Source organism: Heterodontus francisci, chromosome 41 (assembly GCF_036365525.1).
Source record: "Heterodontus francisci isolate sHetFra1 chromosome 41, sHetFra1.hap1, whole genome shotgun sequence".
Lineage (NCBI taxonomy): Eukaryota > Metazoa > Chordata > Chondrichthyes > Heterodontiformes > Heterodontidae > Heterodontus > Heterodontus francisci.
The window spans coordinates 31138202-31158950 of record NC_090411.1 but is presented as its reverse complement, the minus strand read 5'-3'; the positions used below and the strand labels follow the sequence as shown (position 1 = coordinate 31158950).

Sequence of the window (20749 nt, the reverse complement as noted above, 5' to 3'; positions counted from 1 at the left end):
GAGCCAACTATATTGCTGTGGGTCTGGTGTCACACGTAGGCCTACCAGGTAAGGATGGCAGATTTCCTTCCCTAAAGGACATTAGTGACTGGATGGGTTTTTACAACAATTGATTATACTTTCATGGCACCATTACTGAGACTAACTTTCAATTCCAAATTTTTATTCATGAATTGAATTTATGAATTAATTGAATTTCCACCAGCTTCCATGATGGAATTTGAACCCATGACCCCAAAGTATTAGCGTGGGCCTCTGGATTACTAGTTCAGTGACATTACTGCTTTGCCACCATCTCCCCCACCCGTGAGAGCAAACAGGGCTTCGGCTCAACATCTCATCCGAACGACAGTACCTCTGACAATGCAGCAGTTCTCTCAGTTCTGCATTTTTGCGCTCAAGTCCTGGAGTGGGCCTTGAACCCACAACTTTCTGACTCAGAACTGAGAATGCATCCAACTAAGCCACAGCTGATACTGGAAAAAAAAGTGTAGCATTGTAAAAAAAATTACTATGATTAAACACATCTCATTAGCCCATCAAATAGCTGCTCGTCTATTATAAACTAACTTTCCGCGATATACTAGCTCAAAAGACCGGTATCCCAGCCTTCAACGATCATATGAAAATGACAGGTAGGAAAAGACCAGCTTCTTTATCAAGCCTGTGCCACATTCGCAATTCCCAGAGCATCATGACCAGACACTTGACCAGAAAGGTCACAGACCTGAAATATTTTAACCCTGCTTCTCTCTCCACAGGTGCTGTTAGTTAGTTTAGAGATACAGCACTGAAACAGGCCCTTCGGCCCACCGAGTCTGTGCCGACCATCAATCACCCATTTATACTAATACTACACTAATTCCATATTCCTACCACATCCCCACCTGCCCCTATATTTCCCTACCACCTACCTATACGAGGGGCAATTTATAATGGCCAATTTACCTATCAACCTGCAAGTCTTTTGGCTTGTGGGAGGAAACCGGAGCACCCGGAGGAAACCCATGCAGACACAGGGAGAACTTGCAAACTCCACACAGGCAGTACCCAGAATTGAACCCGGGTCGCTGGAGCTGTGAGGCTGCGGTGCTAACCACTGGGCCGCCCCGCTGAGTATTTCCAGCACTTTCTGTTTTTATGACCAGACACTTCCCTGTAGTCATGGAATCTTTTGGGAGACAGGAAAACCCAGTGCCAATGAGGAAAATATACTCAGTAAAATTCCTCTCAAGCAATCAAAACCAGATTAGGAAATCACATGGACCATGTGTTATCTATATGATGCGAACTCTACCTCAGTTAGGAACCAGTTCAGCTCCCTTCTAAACATTGTAGCTGTTCTCTTGTTTTCAGATTCTCAATCTACAAGGTCAGGAGTTAATGTTCCAGGTTTCAAGATTTAAATTTTCTTTGTAGAGGCTAGCAAGCTTGCACAGGCAGTAAAACAGGAGTTTTGCATTGGTAGTCGCAGTCCTAGCTTTTCATATGTATTGCATGCTGTTCAATTTCAGTCAACATTTCAATAAAACACTATGCTCTATTATTCATATATCTGCATTTTGTGGCATGAAAAACATGCATTCGGATGAAATTTATATGTCAAACTTTACAGTAAGTGGACATGACAGAAAGTGACTTAAAAACCAAAGTACCTGCTCTCCTAGTTAGAGGAAGTAGTGAGGGACATTAAGGCAAAATAAAAACATTCAAAAAAGTTCACACATAAAATAGTCACCAACAATCTTTAATAAAAATTAGACATAAATTTGACAAATTATCACCTTTGACAATACAAGAAAGGGGAGCAGTCACCAAATGAAACTTTACAGTGTTTAGAATTGCTTGTTTTCAGCTTTAAACTCTTTGCCTGTAAGTGCTCACTTACAACACAATTTAACTAAATTGCATTCTCTTTCTTTCTTTTGGGCCTCCTTATCTCGAGAGACAATGGATGACTCAGTGCCAAGAAATTGAAGAAGAGTCTCTTCATGCAAAATTAGCCCAATTTATATTGAAAAGGGTGTTGTATTGGCAAAAAGCTGCAATGTGCTGGCACAACAGCATTGTAATGCTTAGAGCTGATACATTTCCAAGATCTATACATGACATGGATTATTTAGTAATGCCAAGCAAGGTGCGTCAGTATATTGCAGTTTGACATACCAGGATCTAGGTGACAGAAGACACAGGCCCAGTCCTAAAACAAATGCTGGTGTTCCAAAAACTACTTGAGTTCATTATTGCAGTAACGAGATACCACACAATAATGGAATTTTATGTTGTGTGCAATTCTCATGATTTCACAGTAGCAGCTCTGATGCAGAACAATGAAATGGGAGCTTATAGGCAATTTTAATGTGTCTTGACAAATCACAAACACTCAGTTGACAAACGTCGAAGGCAAATACAAGTACTAGTAAATCAGTAGGAATTTTAAAGATCCTTGAAGAAAATCCAGAGGCAAGTTAATGGCAGAGAAACAACTCCTGATTCTGATCTTGTCACACTAGCTTGCCTGGTGCATCTAAACACATTAAGTGACACAACATAATGCTAACCAAGTTATATTGGCAACATGTAACTGGATACTCTGGCTTCCTCTGAAATTTGAAGTACACTGTGTCTCCTCAGACGTCATTATGCCTGCTGTGTAGGACATGGTATAGTCGATGTTCTGCATTTCAGAGGAATTTGAAATACCCTGTATATGTGTCCAGTACGATCCAGTCTCCACAGCTTACATCCGTTGGCCAACTCTCTGCTTGCACTAGCCTGAAAATTCAGACCATTGGGTGGCTCTGACATGCACCATAATGGAATTTAAAAAAGCTTCTAGTGAAGTGTACAAGTTTGAAAATATTCAGATTAGGTAGTTGTTTATAATTTGCATCAAAGTTTGAGATCACTGAAAGCAAGAGCATAAAGCACAACAGGGAGATAAAGTCTGAAAAAAATACCAGAGTGTTTGATTTGTACAAACTATGGGAAATTTTGCTCATGCTTTTTACTACCTATCTGGCACTGAAGGTTCAACAGTAATATAAAGATTCCATATTTGCTGATATATTGCAATAAACACACTTCATGTTTGCATTTTATAGCTACTCTCCAAACACTAATAAAATCACTACTTTTATATTTCTAGTACAATAAAGGACAAAGGAGATTTGCACCCAACATGCACATTGACTAGTTAAAAAAAACAGTGCCGAGATGAATAAGAGCTTTTACCAAAACTATACATCACTTCCTTCAAGCTATATTAGAGATATCAAACTTTACGAATTACTTGTTTGCCGTTAAAATCAAAAGGACAGTCTTGACCTACACTTCCACTCAGCATGAGGTTACCATGCTACATCACTATGTGCTTTGTAGCCTATTTACAATACACTCAATTCGAGACAGGGCTCACTTTGTGGAGTGCTGGCAGTATTCTGTAGTTTGTGTTGCTTGATCACCCAATATACAAATCAACCCAGCCATAGGCAGGAAAACAAGTGGTGACAGTTTGCAACTACATATCATTGGCTGAGTATAAGAGTGGGGATTGTAATCGGAAAGCTTGCGAGATTCATATATTTTCATTTACATCAATACTTGGAGTCTATGTACAATTTAAAAATAAAATCTCTGCCTTTAAAAGCACAGTGTGCTGCAATGTGGATGGGTTTGAACTCGCATACCATTTTTAAACAGTAATGGTCACCATCAGAGACCTTTAAAAAAATAATCAGTTAGCTACAAATGATCAATTCTTTTTTGAAAAACTTTTTTTCCCATTTAGTTCCACCTGCGTCTCAGTTAACTAAAAAGTTTTTAAAAATCTCAAGAAGCAGTTAATGAGATAGAAAAGAATAAGAGAAAGAAAGAGGTACACGAATAAATGTGTCTATTACTGGAAACCTGCACTAATCTCATTGTCGCGTGGATCACTTATATTCAACAGTCTAAACATAATCCGTGAGAGTTTCTGCAATAGGAAAATCTTTACCCGTGACCACAGTTACTGCAGATTGACCCAAGTTTGTTTAGATCTTCAGTTTCACGTAGTGCAATGACATCAATAGGGGTAAAGAAAAAAAAAGAAAATGTTTATGACTTCCCTTTATGGTCCAGAACTCAAGAAACATTTATCAAATACAGACCTGTGCAACAGAATTTGACATTGTTCTGGAAAATGGATACAAGATCTACTCCCATGTGTAAAAAGCAGGCATGGCATCATTCAAATGTAAAGAATGTTGCCTTCCTCAACTATACATTGCTGCACGCCGCACTCTAAAAACTGCCATACGAAAGGGTGATCATCATTGGATAAGATCAATACATCTCAACAAAGGCTGTCAAACGGACACCTATGCTGTAGACCACACAGCAGTGTTGAAACTAAGTCATCACCAACTTAGTTCTGCTCCTAAGTGTGCACTGCACCGCAAAACACCCTTGCCAGTGGAACACATACTGTCAGAAAATGCTAAATAGAAAGAAAACATACCAAGACCTGCAGAAATTTGTCTCATAGAGCAGCATTGACTGCTATGCACTCTGAGGAAACAGCCACAGCCTGTTGGCAGGACGCTGCATGGTTGTAACTGACAACCCAGCTGCACCTCAGAATTTGACTTGGGGAGTGCAACTCTTTGCACCGTGATCTGGGTCTGACAGCCACTCTTGGAAGCCGTGCTACATATTAAAGGATAAGAATTAAGGAGCTTGTTGTCCAATTAACTTCCATCTAAATAATCTCTTTATCATATTTTAATGGGATTTATTTCTCATCCAGTTTGCATTTCCCAAACATGCCTGCAGATTAAGTGGCTAGCTCATCCACTAGCAAGTAGATAAAATCAGTCCCCCCCTTATACAAATCGTATTCTATTTTAGTTTAGTTTAGAGATACACCACTGAAACAGGCCCTTCGGCCCACCGAGTCTGTGCCGACCATCAACCACCCATTTATACTAATCCTACACTAATTCCATATTCCTACAACATCCCCACCTGTCCCTGTATTTCTCTACCACCTAACTATACTATGGGCAATTGCTAATGGCCAATTTAGCTATCAACCTGCAAGTCTTTGGCATGTGGGAGGAAACCGGAGCACCTGGAGGAAACCCACGCAGACACAGGGAGAACTTGCAAACTCCACACAGGCAGTACCCAGAATTGAACTCGGGTCGCTGGAGCTGTGAGGCTGCGGTGCTAACCACTGCGCCACTGTGCCGCCCAATTTGTAAACTAATAAGCAGATTTACAGCAAAGCTGAGTGTGACATAATAATTGATGATAAAAATGAAAAGGTAACTGTACAATCTGTGTGACTGTCAAAAGCCGCATACAACTTTTCTGCAAAGCTCCCTCGTTCGTTGGGAAAATTTCATCGGAATTCAGCAAGGCCACAAGATGAGACTGGAGCACAGCTCACAACTCCATCAGGGAACATGATAAAATGCAGTTAACAATTACAGTTCCTGTTGGCCACCACAGGGCGAGGCGGAGAATGACCAAAGGGATGCCCAAGATCCAGAGCTCCGTGCCCTCCTAGGGAGAAGGGTGAATTATGATGGGAAAAAGGTATCAATGCAAGACTTAACAAGGCTGAAAAAAATTAAAAGATTAACAAAACCAGCCTATTCAATATTCAATACTAACAACACAGTTCTAGTTTCAGATGCGGACAGTCTAGAGGAGAGCAAACAAATGTAATTACTGTATCGCTCCTTCACAGGAAATTCTGGTCAGAAAGCAAATGCTTTATTTGAATTTTTCAAATTGGACTGCGGCAGAAATTGGAAGCCCTGGTTGACTGGAAATGTCGGCAACTCACTGCTGATCGTGCTTTTCTTGCTCGCTGAACGTAACCTTGGGCTGCAATACCGTGCTGTGCAAGGGAAAGATGGGTAGGCCACACATTATAATTTCACTTAAAATGAAAATGAATCCACACTGTCTATACTTATCACTTTATGTAAAACAGTTATGAATATAACCTCGAACCCCATGCCACTTGGACCCAGAATCAGGTGTACAGATCAATTAGGGGTTATTAATCAATGGAGTTATTAGCACTCTTCCTATTCAGCGAAAAGATAGATTCCGATAACAAAAACTTCAAAGAAGCATGTTGCTGCCCTCAGGCGGAAACTTGGAATATTCATTAGACTTTTATATATTGGGATTGAAGAGGAAGAGGTTGCTGTAACCCAATTTACTTTGCTCTGTCAATTGTGTGCTCATCAGGACGAGAGAGAAAAAATAGGAAATCTCTATGCACCCATGAAGTGCTCTCAGATGAGCTGCAACTAGGATTGGGTTCAGTTCAAAACTCTGTTACATAGCCCAGTAACATCCCTCAGAGAGGAACACACCTGCTGTTCTGCAAGACATTTTACTTTAAATGGGCTCCGAGTACAACTGTTAAACTTGTAACTTCAGATCATAAACAAGCTTGAATAGCATCAGGGATGCTTTTTTTTGAGGTAGGTTGGTTGGGGTGCGGGTGGGGAAGAATAGGAGGGGAAGTCAAATTCCATCCAGTTTACAGGGCTATATATATCCTAAGATACTGCTGGACAGCAGAGTGAAGTTCACAGGACTGGCTGAAATCTTTGATTTATTGATACTTCAATGCATTGAGATTTCTGCTCCTGGCTCAGTCCTGATCTGTTGGCTCTCCAGCTGATCCCCTGCAGTTTTTGTGCTATGTTTAAAACTGACCTGCTTCTCCTGGTATAAATGGGGTGGTAACCAGTGCTGTCCAGTGGCTGCCTTGTGATCTCCTCTATGGTTATTGATCACTGAGATCAGACAGTTCCATAACTCCCTAACCTGTTAATGTACTCAGAAAGGAGCAATATGAAGATTTAGCAGGCGGCAGAGGGTGCGATCTTGCATTGCTACATTTGCACTTCAAAGCAGGGCAGTAGTTGACCCAAAATTATATGCGCAACTAGTAAAGGGATCTTAAGCTTCATTAATATAGGCATTGAGTACAAAAGCAGGGAAGTTATACCGAACCTTTATAAAGTTCTGGTTAGGCTCCAATTGGAGTACTGCATCCAGTTCTGGTCCCCACACTTTAGGAAGGATGTGAGGGTCCTTGTGAGGGTGCAGAGGAGATTTACTAGAATGATTCCAGGGATGGAGGACTTTAGATACAAAGTTAAGTTGGAAACGCTGGGATTGTTCTCCTTAGAGCAACGGAGATTGAGGGGAGATTTTATAGAGGTATACAAGATTATGACAGGCTTAGATAAGTTAGACAAAAAAAAACTTTCCATTAACTAATGATGCAAGGACTAGGGGACACAGATTAGAGGTTTGGGCAAGAGATGCAGGGGGAATATGAGGAAGAACTTTTCTATGCAGTGGATAGCAATGTCCTGGAACTCGCTGCCCACAAAGATGGTGGAAGCAGAGACAATCAATGACTTCAGAAGGAAACTGAATGGTCACTTGAAGGAAATAAACTCGCAGGGCTACGGGTATCGAGCAGGTGAGTGGGATTGACTGGAAAGCTCCATGGAGAGCCGGCATGGACTCAATGGGCCAAATGGCCTCCTGTGCTGTAAATGATTCCCATCCGCCCCCCCCCCCCCCCACCCCCACCCCAGGTTGCTGGAGCTCCTGTCAGAAACAAGTGGTATGTTGATGCAAGTATGTAAACTGAGGTGGTAATGATGGAGTTAAGATGTCATATTCCATTCCTGGCTGGTTCAACACCATCATTTTCAGCTCCTAGCCACCACCATGGCAATTCAAGTTGGCAGGTGACCATTGAAAGCAAGAATTAAAGGGATTCTTAACTGCAGTTAGGGAAAACTGGACAGAGGTTTGGAAAACATTTTTGTGGCACACACTTGGGGATTTTGAGCCTTATAGAATTCCAAATTTAATGCCTTTGCTGCTGTAAGATGCCCGCTGCTCTAAAGTGCTATTTCCATTACTGACATTTATACCTCTCCCCACTAAGGTACTACTGCAGGTCCTTCAAATTTGGCCACCCTATTTTTTAATATTCTTTCACGGGATGTCAGTGTCGCTGGCAAGGTCAGCGTTTGTTACCCACCCCTAATTGCCCTTGAGGAGGTGGTGGTGAGTCGCCTTCTTGAACTGCTGCAGTCCATGTGGCATCGATACATCCACAGTACTGTTAGGGAGGGAAGTCCAGGTTTTTGGTCCAGCAACAGATTAACAGCCTTACTATCCGGGAGCTGTCCACTGGTGAGTGTTCAGCATGCTAACCACAATATAAATGAGGACCCAGGACGAAAATGGACCAGGTTTCACACAACCCACGCCCCTGCCACCGCACCTTGCCTGAACTGTGTTCAATTTCCCTCAATGCCAGTAGGTCCTCCAAATTTGAAGCTGAACCCAAAGGGCTGGAATGTAAAAGTTCTGACTGCAGTCACTGCCCATGCAGGGGGGTGGGGGGGAGGGGGGGGGGTGGAGGGAAGGAGAAGGGGGGCAAGTGAAGGCAGCAGAGTGCTATGATGTCATTTATTCCGACAGAATCTGGTCAGTTTTCACAGTAAAGGTACATGAGCAGTTACAGCTGCGAATTCACTGGAGAATCAGGAGCGGGTGAGGGCAGCCAAATGGAACTGAAAACTTACTTTGATACATCAAGGACTGGGCCCAGGCCAAACCTTAAAACCACCTAAGACTCCAAAGTTATTCTAAACTGATGTATCAGACCGAATCATTGCTTCTGTTATTACTGAAACTTAGATCATTTTCATGGTTAAAAATAAACTTTATTCTATGACACACAGTAGCTAACTGAGATCCACTACATCTAGGATCAAGCAAGTCCTCAGCTTCTCACTACATTAGATGAAATTAAGCAAACAATTTTGAAACTTACTTTACAACAGTAAGCACAGATGCTAACATTTATTCAATGCTTGGGTTGATCCAAGCCCTTACCCTAAAGGAGGAATAAATGTTTGCATCTGCGCTTAAAAACTATTACAACAGTTCAAATTTCAGTATCGGGTAACAAGGCAGGCACTTCTTGCAGGCAGTGGTTCTGTATCCCCCTAACAGAAGCTGCAAAGGCCATAAACAAAAAACGCCAGCATTTAACTAATGGCCAGGAATGTCCAACATTTCATTTGGGTTGATGACTAATTCCTACTGGCCGTTACTCTGTAAAAGTCATAAGATCTTCCCCCTAGGCTAAGACCAATTGTGGTAAAATTACTAAAACATGTAAAATAAGAACTTCTGAAGTTGAAAATGGACCGACTTTTCAAAAATATCAAGGGTTTGGGAAGCAAAGCACTTTCAGGAAAAGGAAGAAATATTGGAAGGCAAGTCAACTCAGGACATTTCGATGTATGGCAGAGCAGATCCGGATCTTACAATGATTTTAAACAGTCTCTTGCCAACAACTCTGTATTGAAATGATTTGAAATAGTGAAGAATAATGTTATCCAATGAGTGCTATAGTACAGCTTGAGATTACAGTCACATTATAAAGGCATGGACCTGGTAAATCACCATTCTGTGGGACAATAAGGTACGTTCAAAACCTGATGAGTAGCATGGGGTGAGTGGGAGAAAGAGGAAATATTTACAAAAGTAAAAAAGGATGCATCAGTCAAAACTCTCAAATGTGCAAGACCTAGGGGCTACAGAAAATGTTCTTGAGAAAGCAGTGGGATTTGTGTAAATGATTGTCTTCTTCTTTGACCTCCTTACCTCGAGAGACAATAGATAAGCGCCTGGAGGCGTGGTCAGTGGTTTGTACTCTGGAGGTTTATCTACTGATGTAGCTAAGGAAGCATTTTGGACAAAAGGCAGCACTGCAGCAGAATGCTTGCATGGTGTTTTCCCACAAACTTGGACATTTTTCTAAGAAATTATCAAGTTATCAGTATATTTCACAGACCAAAATTAATTTTTATATCTAAAAAGGACAAAAATATTATGGGGATAGCACGGGCAAGTGGTGTTGAGGTAGATGATCAGTCATGATCTAATTGAACGGTGGAGCAGGCTTGATGGGCTGAATGGCCTACTCCTGTTCCTATATTTCTATTATGATACAATATACAATATAGTAAAAGCTAGTCAAACGACATGCCCACATTTGTCACAGAGACAATACCATGAGATGTGGGATATGGTGCACTCTATTCAAGAAGATTAGAACAAGCGGTGCTGCGGGTCAGTGAGGCGGACAGGCAGCAACTGTATGGGAAGGATTTTAAGGGAGAATGTTGGGAGAAGTGGGTATATAGTCGGATGACAATAACATACTCAAAGACTTCCGCCTTCCTCTTAAGGACTATGTCAGTAAGCACTGAGCAGAGAAAGAGTAACATCAAGAAAAAAATCGGGTTACTGCCTCATCCAGTACCCATCATCAGAGGCAGAAGACTTTCATCTCTTGTGCCTACCCTAGACTTTGTCCTGAAACAAAATGTCAATTAGCATTACCAAAAAGAGTACTTATCATACCTGTACTCCACTGTAACTGAATATAGTGGGAGGGCAGAATTATCAGTATCCTAGATTAGATACTGTTAAAATTCTTAAATACCTGACAACGGCCGATTCTTGCAGACCTGTGACCTCCTAGATTTACTCTGGCTGTTCAAGTGGGATGAGATGCCACTACAAAATAAAGGACAAGTGCAAGAATGATGATCTTATCGCGACTCAACAAAGAGCTCATAAAAAGCATTTTCCTTTAAACCTTCACAAATAAGACAGGTACGAAGAAAGGAAATTCCCTTGCTACGACTACAATAAAAGCAAAATATTGCAGATGCTGAAAATCTGAAACAAAAACAGAAAGTGCTCGAAATACTCTGCAGGTCTGGCAGCATCTGTGGAGAGAGAAACCGAGTTAACGTTTCAGGTCTGCGATCTTTCATCAGAATTGGCAAAAGTTAGAAATATAATGGGCTTTCAGCAAATGAAAAGGGCGGGGTGAGAAAAAGAGCAAAAGAGGTGTGTGATAGGGCAGAGGTTAGGAGAGATTAACGACAGAGATGTCACAGAATAAAAGGGAACGCTAACAGTTGTGGTAAAAGACAAAGCCTTAGTCCAGAGAGTGTTACCAACGGAATAATGAACAGCTCGGTCCAAAAGCAAAACATGAAAGACAGGTTTAAGACAGGCACATGGTTAAAAATTAAAATAAAACAGAACAAATTTTCAAACAATAAATACAATTTTTAATTGAATGGCAGTCATGATCTGAAATTGTTGAACTCAATGTTGAGTCCAGAAGGCTGTAGAGTGCCTAATCAGAAGATGAGGTGTTGTTCCTCAAGCTTATGTTGAGCTTCATTAGAACACAGCAGCAGGCCAAGGACAGAAATGTGGGTAGGAGAGCAGGGTGGTGAATTAAAATGACAGGTGACTGGAAGCTCGAGATCAAGCTTGCGGACTGAGTGGCGCAAAGCGGTCACCCAATCTGTGTTTGGTCTCCCCAATGTGGAGGAAACTGCATTGTGAGTGAAAAATACAGCATACTAAATTGAAAGAAGTACAAGTAAATCGTTGCTTCACCTGGAAAGTGTGTTTGGGGCCTTGGATGGTGAGGAGAGAGGAGGTAACACCTGCTTTTTTACCTCCTACAACTACATGGGAAGGTGCCATGGTAAGGGGATGAGGTGTTGTGGAGGGAACGGCCCCTTGCTATGGCTTTCAGATTCAGCTCGTTGCAGTAACTATTGAAACGTTTACATATTTTAAACCTGCTGCTAGTAACTAGGAATATTATGTTTCAGTATTGAACTGATCAAATGCACCACTGCACTTGTTGGAAAAAACTGCAGTCAGCTGCTCTTCAAATGATGAATGGACCCATACTATGGGTGAATGAGAGCTGGACTAAACTGCCCTCCGACTCTTCCAATTCCTGACTAGGAGGGCAGCCAGATGACATGCTCCACAGTTAAAATCAGCACTTTATCATGTGCAACAATCTCTTTAACCCATGAGAATTTTTAGGGTGAGGTTTCCAAATATTCTTCCAGAAAGTAGCACATGGTGCAGACTGGTATGCATCTGGGCAAGATTACTTATTAATTGGTCTGTATGAAAAAATATCATCTTTGAGAGATGTGAAAAATACCAACATGTTGAGAAAATAAATTCATTTTGACATAATGAATAATTGCCAACACTTTCTGTTTTTATAAACGTCACTAGGGTGCTTTTTTTCTGTGCAAGTGGTAGCAGTTCCTAAAATTAACTGGGACCCAATAGCCATCATCAATTTCACTGCAAATCCAAACCTGTATTAGCTACATTGGTATTCTTTTTCTTTTTTTCTTTTGGGCCTCCTTATCTCGAGAGACAATGGATACGCGCCTGGAGGTGGTCAGTGGTTTGTGAAGCAGCGCCTGGAGTGGCTATAAAGGCCAATTCTGGAGTGACAGGCTCTTCCACAGGTGCTGCAGAGAAATTTGTTTGTTGGGGCTGTTGCACAGTTGGCTCGCCCCTTGCGCCTCTGTCTTTTTTCCTGCCAACTACTAAGTCTCTTCGACTCGCCACAATTTAGCCCTGTCTTTATGGCTGCCCGCCAGCTCTGGCGAATGCTGGCAACTGACTCCCACGACTTGTGATCAATGTCACACGATTTCATGTCGCGTTTGCAGACGTCTTTATAACGGAGACATGGACGGCCGGTGGGTCTGATACCAGTGGCGAGCTCGCTGTACAATGTGTCTTTGGGGATCCTGCCATCTTCCATGCGGCTCACATGGCCAAGCCATCTCAAGCGCCGCTGACTCAGTAGTGTGTATAAGCTGGGGGTGTTGGCCGCTTCAAGGACTTCTGTGTTGGAGATATAGTCCTGCCACCTGATGCCAAGTATTCTCCGAAGGCAGCGAAGATGGAATGAATTGAGACGTCGCTCTTGGCTGGCATACGTTGTCCAGGCCTCGCTGCCGTAGAGCAAGGTACTGAGGACACAGGCCTGATACACTCGGACTTTTGTGTTCCGTGTCAGTGCGCCATTTTCCCACACTCTCTTGGCCAGTCTGGACATAGCAGTGGAAGCCTTACCCATGCGCTTGTTGATTTCTGCATCTAGAGACAGGTTACTGGTGATAGTTGAGCCTAGGTAGGTGAACTCTTGAACCAGCTACATTGGTATAGAATTCTGCTAATAGCAGAGTCAGGATTGGTGTAAACGAAGTGATAAAGGACTCAAACACATGCAATAAATACATCCACCTGCACAAGTACTGCTCATAATACACACAAACTATGCATGACTGAATCTGAAAGCCATAGCAAGAGACCGTTCCCTCCACAACACCTCATCCCCTTACCACGGCACCTTCCTATGTAGTCGTAGGAGGTAAAAAAGCAGGTGTTACCTCCTCTCTCCTCACCATCCAAGGCTCCAAACACACTTTCCAGGAGAAGCAGCGATTTACTTGTACTTCTTTCAATTTAGTATGCTGCTGCTCACAATGCAGTTTCATCCACATTGGGGAGAGCAAACGCAGATTGGGTGATCGCTTTGCGCCACTCAGTCCGCAAGCATGATCCCGAGCATCCAGTCACTTGTCATTTTAATTCATCACCCTGCTCTCATACCCACATCTGTCCTTGGCCTGCTGCTGTGTTCTAATGAAGCTCAACATAAGCTTGAGGAACAACACCTCATCTTCTGATTAGGCACTCTACAGCCTTCAGGACTCAACATTGAGTTCAACAATTTCAGATCATGACTGCCATTCAATTAAAAATTGTATTTATTTTTTGAAAATTTGTTCTTTTTTTTAAACCATGTGCCTGTCTTAAACCTGTCTTTCATGTTTTGCTTTTGGACCAAGCTGTTCATTATTCCGTTGGTAACACTCTCTGGACTAAGGCTTTGTCTTTTACCACAACTGTTAGAGTTCCCTTTTATTCTGTGACATCTCCAAATGACAAAGAACCAAAAGGTGACAGGAGGAAAAACTTTTTTTAAATGCAGCAAGTGGTTAGAATCAGAAATGCACTGCCTGAAAAGGTAGGTGGAGGCAGATTGAATCGTGGCTTTGAAAAAAAGAAATGGATAAGCACTTGAAGGGGAAAATCTGCATGTCTTCAGGGAAAGGGCTGGGGAGTGGAACTAGCTAAATTACCCTTACAGAGAACTGGCATGGGCATTATCAGCCAAATGGCCTCCTTCCCTGCTGTAACCTTTTTATGACTCTATACATGCTAGCTTTTGATGTATGTCAGGATGGTTACAAACTCCCATTTTTAAAAAATCTGCGATTACATTTACAGAATTTTTTTTTTTTAAATAGACATTTTTCAAAATACAAAATGAAACAAATTACTATCAACTATAATTCCATTATTTTTTCTTGGTTTTTTTTGTAGTATTTTTAGTTGAAGACAGATCAAGAAAACTGTGTCACTTGCTCATTACATTGGCGTCTATCAAATTCTCCCAACAGAATGCAGCAGCTCAGTGATTAGTGCCCGACGACACGGATTCTGCAGACACCAGTTATGAAGTGGACATGTTGCCAGGAAAGCTCTTGGCCTTAATTTCACCCTAATCTTACCCAAAAAGAAATGGCTATTGTGCAAAACTTGAACAATGCTCTATAAACAGGATTCTCTCCACATTCCAAATAAATCTCATGTTGGTAATCAGCCACAATCTGATTGAATGTTGGAGCAGGCTTGATGGGCTAAATGGTCTACTGCCATCCCTAATCCGTGGATATGCACTTACCATTAACAGTATTTTATCTTTGGAAATATACACTTTGCTTCTACATGCTCAAAGTTGCTAATGCTGCTGGTTTACTATTGGGATACTGCAGCTCCCTCACTGACTGACTCAGTCTATTTCTCAAACCAGTTTATTAATGATGCCAGCAGTGCTACATTAAACATACAAGTTAAAAAAATCAAAGAGCACGTTTAATCTTCTTTTACTTTTTGCAATAGTTAACAATAGCTTCTTGGTTCAAGACTAATCCTTTAAAAAAAAAAATTTGTAGGAACCTTGAACATAATTTCAAAATTAAAGCCAGCTATGAATTCCAACTGCAGCTGACAGACCTTAAAGATCTTCTCTTCCGTTGCACTGTCGACCTGGTGGCAGTCACTGATGGATTTCTGGCAGTGAACAGTGCTCCAGGCTGGCTCTGAGATGTAAACTGTGGCAGCCCCAACCTGCAAGTATGAAATAAAACAACAGTACTGAGGATAATGGAGGAAAAAAAAAGGCCTGGGAGCAGATGACTCGGCCACCCTCTCAACCAGGAAACGATATACAGGCCAGGGTGATAGAAGGCTAAATGAAGAAAATAAGCTACATTTTCACTGCATCTTTTTCTTATTCTCTGAATGTAGTTTAATCTCCACGTATAACAGAACTTGGACACCCAAATATGAGGCAAAGATCACAGCACAGTATCCTTTCAAAAACTTTTTCTTATGATAGCTATGTGATTTCCCTTCTCCCATTTTACATATAAAGCCTTGCTCTGGATTCACCCCATACATCTCCTGGGTGTACAGATTCAAACAACAGTGCTGGGAAAATAGAGAATGCTGCAGGTAGCATACGAAATGGAAGAAATCTTTTGAATATTGGCTTTGTAAAATTTATTTTTGCTTCTGATTTGTTTAGATGGCAGAAAAATAAACATGCCTGGTATCTAAAATGCAATTATTTTTCTAATGGTGCAGATCATTTGTCTTAACTGTGTCTGGATACTAAAATGAATGCAAACTTTCCATTTGATTTCAGTGGAACTCAGTGTTGGGTAGATCTTAGTTACCACTACTTATAGATAGCAATGGAAATGGAAATCCTTGGTTTTGAAAAAATGTTATTAAATTGACATGTGAATACTGTGGTGCATAGGCTGCAAAACAACACGGTAGGGTATAAAGATCTTTTATTTACCATAAAAAAAAGCAAACATGAGGATTTCTTCCATTTGCCAACATTTGCTCTCCGACAACATCCCTTCACAGAATACTAAGAGAATTTAGAGGTGGGGGCACCTAACAACCAACTTCCCAACTCCTAAAGCAGGTTTGTTGCACTTGCATTTTGGCAGTTAATCATCTGGTCCTTTTTTTGATATATGGCCATCAGCATGAGCTCATTTTCAATGTGTTTCACTCTTGAATAGCAGCAAGCAGCCATGACACTCTTCAAAGCTGTCGGCTATCAAGACACTGCAACTGAAGTTAATTGTCAAGAGTTGCTACAAATTTTTATCTAACCAGATAAGGCCTTGATTACCAATGACACGAAAAAAAGAATGAGTTTGAAAAATTCCAAAAGCAATGCAACAATGTGTTTGCTGGTTGGAAGGCACTATGGTCAATGTCATGAGACGAAAAATGGATGAAAGTTTTGGGAAAAGGCTTAAATAGAGAACTGTAGCAGCACTGGCAAGTAGAAGTTCAACAGGACACAAATTTAGCAGAGTAAAGAAAGGCTAATAAAAATATGCAAACCTTTGAAAAAATGAACTGTTTGTCTGTAGAAGGGCGTCATGACTCACAGTGGCTTCTGGCCTCTGAACAGCGGATGGACCAATAGCTATTGTTGCATCTAAGCAAGCATGATCACCTGCATCTGTGGTTTCAAAGGTTTCATTCAAATTATGACTACTCGACGCCATGGGAAAGTTACGACATTTGGGAGTGGTGATGGATGGAACAATCCGCTTCTTGCTGACAGATAGTGGACAGTTTCTTTTGATGCGTTGTTGGATTGAGGTCACAAATTTAGTTCCTTCGTTGTCAAGCATATTGCTCCGATTTGAAAACGGTTGGGTCCCCGTCGTGCACATTTTTGGCACAATGGTCAATGGTTCAGTTCTGGACCTTTTGTTGCGTTTTTTTCGTAACTCAGGTGTCGAAGGAGTACTTGAGGGAATCGCATCTTTTGTTCGCCTTCTCTTTATTGGTGTCGACCGCTCTCTCTGAGGAAGGTTGGGTGGTGACCTGAACTCTGTTAGGCACCGTTTTGTGGGTCGCCGTTTCCTTGTACTAGCCTCTAACAGAATCTGTTCAGTTGATTGTGTAGCTGCATCTTCTTTTACAGCTGGAGCTGAAAGATAGGAGAACAAAAGTAAGCCTTTACATTTAAAAAAAAACATTATTGAAGAAACTGGCAGAATTCAAAAACATACCCATAAAGTGCCTATGACATAACGCCTATTTTTAAGCAGAACGAACAGGAAAACTTATCACACCTGTGTGTAATATTTGATTGATTTGGGTTTGATTGTATTCGTCTATCCATTCATCAGTATTCACTGTGTTTTTATGTAGTAATGTTACCAAACAATCATCCACAATATTCTTCCTGGGCTTAAAAGGTGGGATTGTACAGGCCATGAGGTTTGTGATGGCTACAATCCATGCAACTCTTGGTTCAATCCTACAAAAGGGAAATGCTGATAGTGGGATTCAAATTCAGGCGTTTTAATTGGTTGTTCATTACTTCATCTATGTAGTTACTAATACAGAGTTTGAAATTTTTGATGTTCTAGCTGGGACTCCAATACTCTAGTTTTACAATTGAACAGAGGAACAGGAATAGCCATTCATTCTCTCAAGACTGTTCCACCATTCAATCAGATTATGACTGATCTGTACCTCAATTCCATATCCCTTTACCTAATCAAAATCTGTCACGTCTCAGTCTTCAAAATTTTAATTGACCCAGCATCCAAAGCCTTTTGAAAGAGGTCCAGATTTCCACAATTTCTTTGTGTGACAAAGTACTTCCCGATTTCACTCCTTTATGGTCTAGCTCCAATTTTATTATGTCCCCTTGATACCCTACAAGAAATAGTTTCTCTCTATCTACAGAAAGTGCAGAGAATATGAAAGGAAATATTAAGTGTCTTTCATTTCAATATTTAAAAGTAAAAGAATAATTACAAATAGCAGTGGAAGAACAGAAGTGCACTAGAGTAGGATGTGGAACACAGATAGTGATTACTGTACAAAATGAATTAGTTCTGAAAAAACTAGTAGAGTTCAACAACATATCCATAAAGTGCCTATAACTTAATGACTATCGTTATGTAGAACGAACAGGACAACTTATGTGTTACACACTCCTGTGTGTAACGTTTGATTGATCTGGGCTTGATTGTATTAGACTGTCCATTGATCAGTGTTCACTGTGTTTGATTGCTACAGCCTATGGGTGGAGCTTAAGAGTTTGAAACTGAAACTAAAAGACACAGCTAGAATGTTCTACTAAACAATGGCTGTTCTGAGAAGACACTGTACTGAGATCTTGTAAGTGTTGTGATATTTTAAAGTGCGTAAATAAACCAGTTGGTGATTTAATACAAGTGTGATATCTGCATTTCTCTGAGATAAATCAGATAGTATATAAAAAGATCTAGCAACCCAGCGTAAACATAACACTGTGCAAGTGCCAATTCCAATTCCCCCAAATGAGCACAATATCTGTACAACAGTGAAGATCAAACTGATCTAGGTCAGCAAAGGCTGAAAACCTCTCTTTATTCATTCCCGGGATATGGGCATCGCTGGCAAGACCAGTATTTTGTGCGCATCTCTAATTGCCCTCGAGAAGGTGTTGGTGAGCCATTTTCATGAATACAACCAAGTGGCTTGCTAGGCCATTTCAGAGAGTAGTTAAGAGTCAACAACATTGCTGGAGTCACATACAGGCTAGACCTGGTAAAGATGGTAGATTTCCTTCCCTAAATGGCATCTCATTATCCATGTCGATACAGGATACAAATGCCCGTTTTCAGTATGAATGAACAAGCATTTAAAAAAAAGTAATCTGTGTACATATCACATTACTGACAGAGTTGCAGTCAATATTTCTCCTATAGACAATAAAGCAGGTTACTTAGATCACTTGGTGGATTTATGCATTTCCTGGTGCTATACAGAACCATTTGGACTGGAAGGTCCCAGAATCAATCACTGGCCTGGAAAAGCTAGTAAGGTTTATTGCTCCTGATAGAAAAATATACATGTGAATATCAGGCAAGAAGCTTGTGCTTAGCTATGACACCCTCCATCTCCCCAACTCCCTTCCAAGGTCAAATAGGTAGCTGCCATTCTGTCTAGACTCATATACGAAGGATGAGTGAGGAACTGGAGAGTTGCAAGTGCCTATGGGCCTCCCATGTTGCAGGATCTGGCTCCTTCTGGAGAGAAGAAATTGATTAAAAAATATAAGAAGCTAAATTTATATTTAGCTGATGGTTATTTCATGAAGCTGTGGTCGATTTTATGAAGTCCTGGAAGTCTGTAACAACCCATATGAGATCATTGTGTAATTACTAATGCCTGAGGGTACTTGTGGTTATAGAGGCTCGTTTGCTGGCAAAATACAAAAACACTTTCAGACTGTTGTCTACTGGGCTGAACTATGCCTTCTACACTGCATGTTCTATTAAAGCCACATAAAGACTTACAGTAACGATGCTTGTGGTTGCCTTGAAGTGCTGATAACAGAATTCTCCAGCAGATCAGTCACAAAATACCAGATTTAATTGCGAAGATCTGATAATGGAGAACTTAAAATGTTATTAACAACCGTGAAGGCTGGGACTGGGTCTGTCTGACTGCTGATAAAGCCAATTTAACAGCAGATGATGCGGTCAGTTTTCTTGCTTCTGCAGCTGAAATAGAACCTGCTATCCACTCATCCATGAAGCAGCACCCTACTAACTGCGGAGGGAAGGAAAGCTGCTGAGGAAAAGCAAAGGGCCTAAATTGCAGTACTTCCAACCTCTTGGGAGGATCAAGAGCCATTGTAATGGTAGAATATCATATAGCCCATCATTGGCCCAGAAGCAATGGTTTGATGAAAAAATATGCCACAAGCCACAACCTCACCTCATTGCAAGCTGCCTAAAGTTTGTACAGGATCCTTTGTGGGAGACTCACGTCCAGTGAGTGAGAATGACCCCCTTCATTGTATGGGGTAGATTTTTAACCAGCCACTTGTGATGGAATATCACATTATTAGAAATGAAAATTAGATCTTTAAAAAGAAATGGGTGACTGACCTACTATGCCAGTTTCGTTGCGGGTGGCAAGTTGAAATTTATCCAAATTACACTAAGAGAACAATTGGCCCCCACTAAAATTAGAAATTAGTACCTGGTTCCCATTTCCCCAGGGCTTTTTGCTTTGCAAGTTTGCAATTGTTGCATAACCAGTTTTAGTTTAGTTTAGAGATACAGCACTGAAACAGGCCCTTCGGCCCACCGAGTCTGTGCCGACCATCAACCACCCATTTATACTAATCCTACACTAATCCCATATTCCTACCACATCCCCACCTGTCCCTATATATTTCCCTACCACCTACCTATACTAGGGGCAATTTATAATGGCCAATTTACCTACCAACCTGCAAGTCTTTTGGCTTGTGGGAGGAAACCGGAGCACCCGGAGGAAACCCATGCAGACACAGGGAGAATTTGCAAACTCCACACAGGCAGTACCCAGAATTGAACCCGGGTCGTTGGAGCTGAGGCTGCGGTGCTAACCACTGCGCCGCCCTAATTTATTCTGATCCCTCCACTCTGGGCTGCTTAATTACTTGGAGCACACCTGGTATTTCGAGAGCTCTTATATAGATTAATAAACACGTTGGTTAAACTAAATATGCAACAGCAAACAGGAATAACAGGTTACGAACAGAAAGGGTCAATACTTAATGAAGAAATTGCCAAAAGCAATTCGTTTGCTACAAACCAAACTACTAGCCGTTCAGAGCCTG

General features: G+C 41.3%; 1 protein-coding gene across 2 annotated transcripts in view; it reads right to left on the bottom strand.

Moving 5' to 3' along the window:
* Positions 1-1738: 1738 nt before the first annotated feature.
* Positions 1739-20749, bottom strand: part of LOC137353428 (kinesin-like protein KIF18B) — a 97480-nt gene continuing 78469 nt past the window's right edge. For both annotated transcript variants that reach the window (XM_068019704.1, XM_068019705.1), the window contains 4 exons: positions 16468-17065; positions 15052-15165; positions 10562-10635; positions 1739-5890 (listed from right to left, as the gene is read on the bottom strand). In XM_068019704.1, coding sequence (XP_067875805.1) covers positions 5748-5890; positions 10562-10635; positions 15052-15165; positions 16468-17065 — 929 coding nt within the window. In that variant the 3' untranslated portion in view covers positions 1739-5747. The remainder of the gene's footprint in view (positions 5891-10561; positions 10636-15051; positions 15166-16467; positions 17066-20749) is intronic.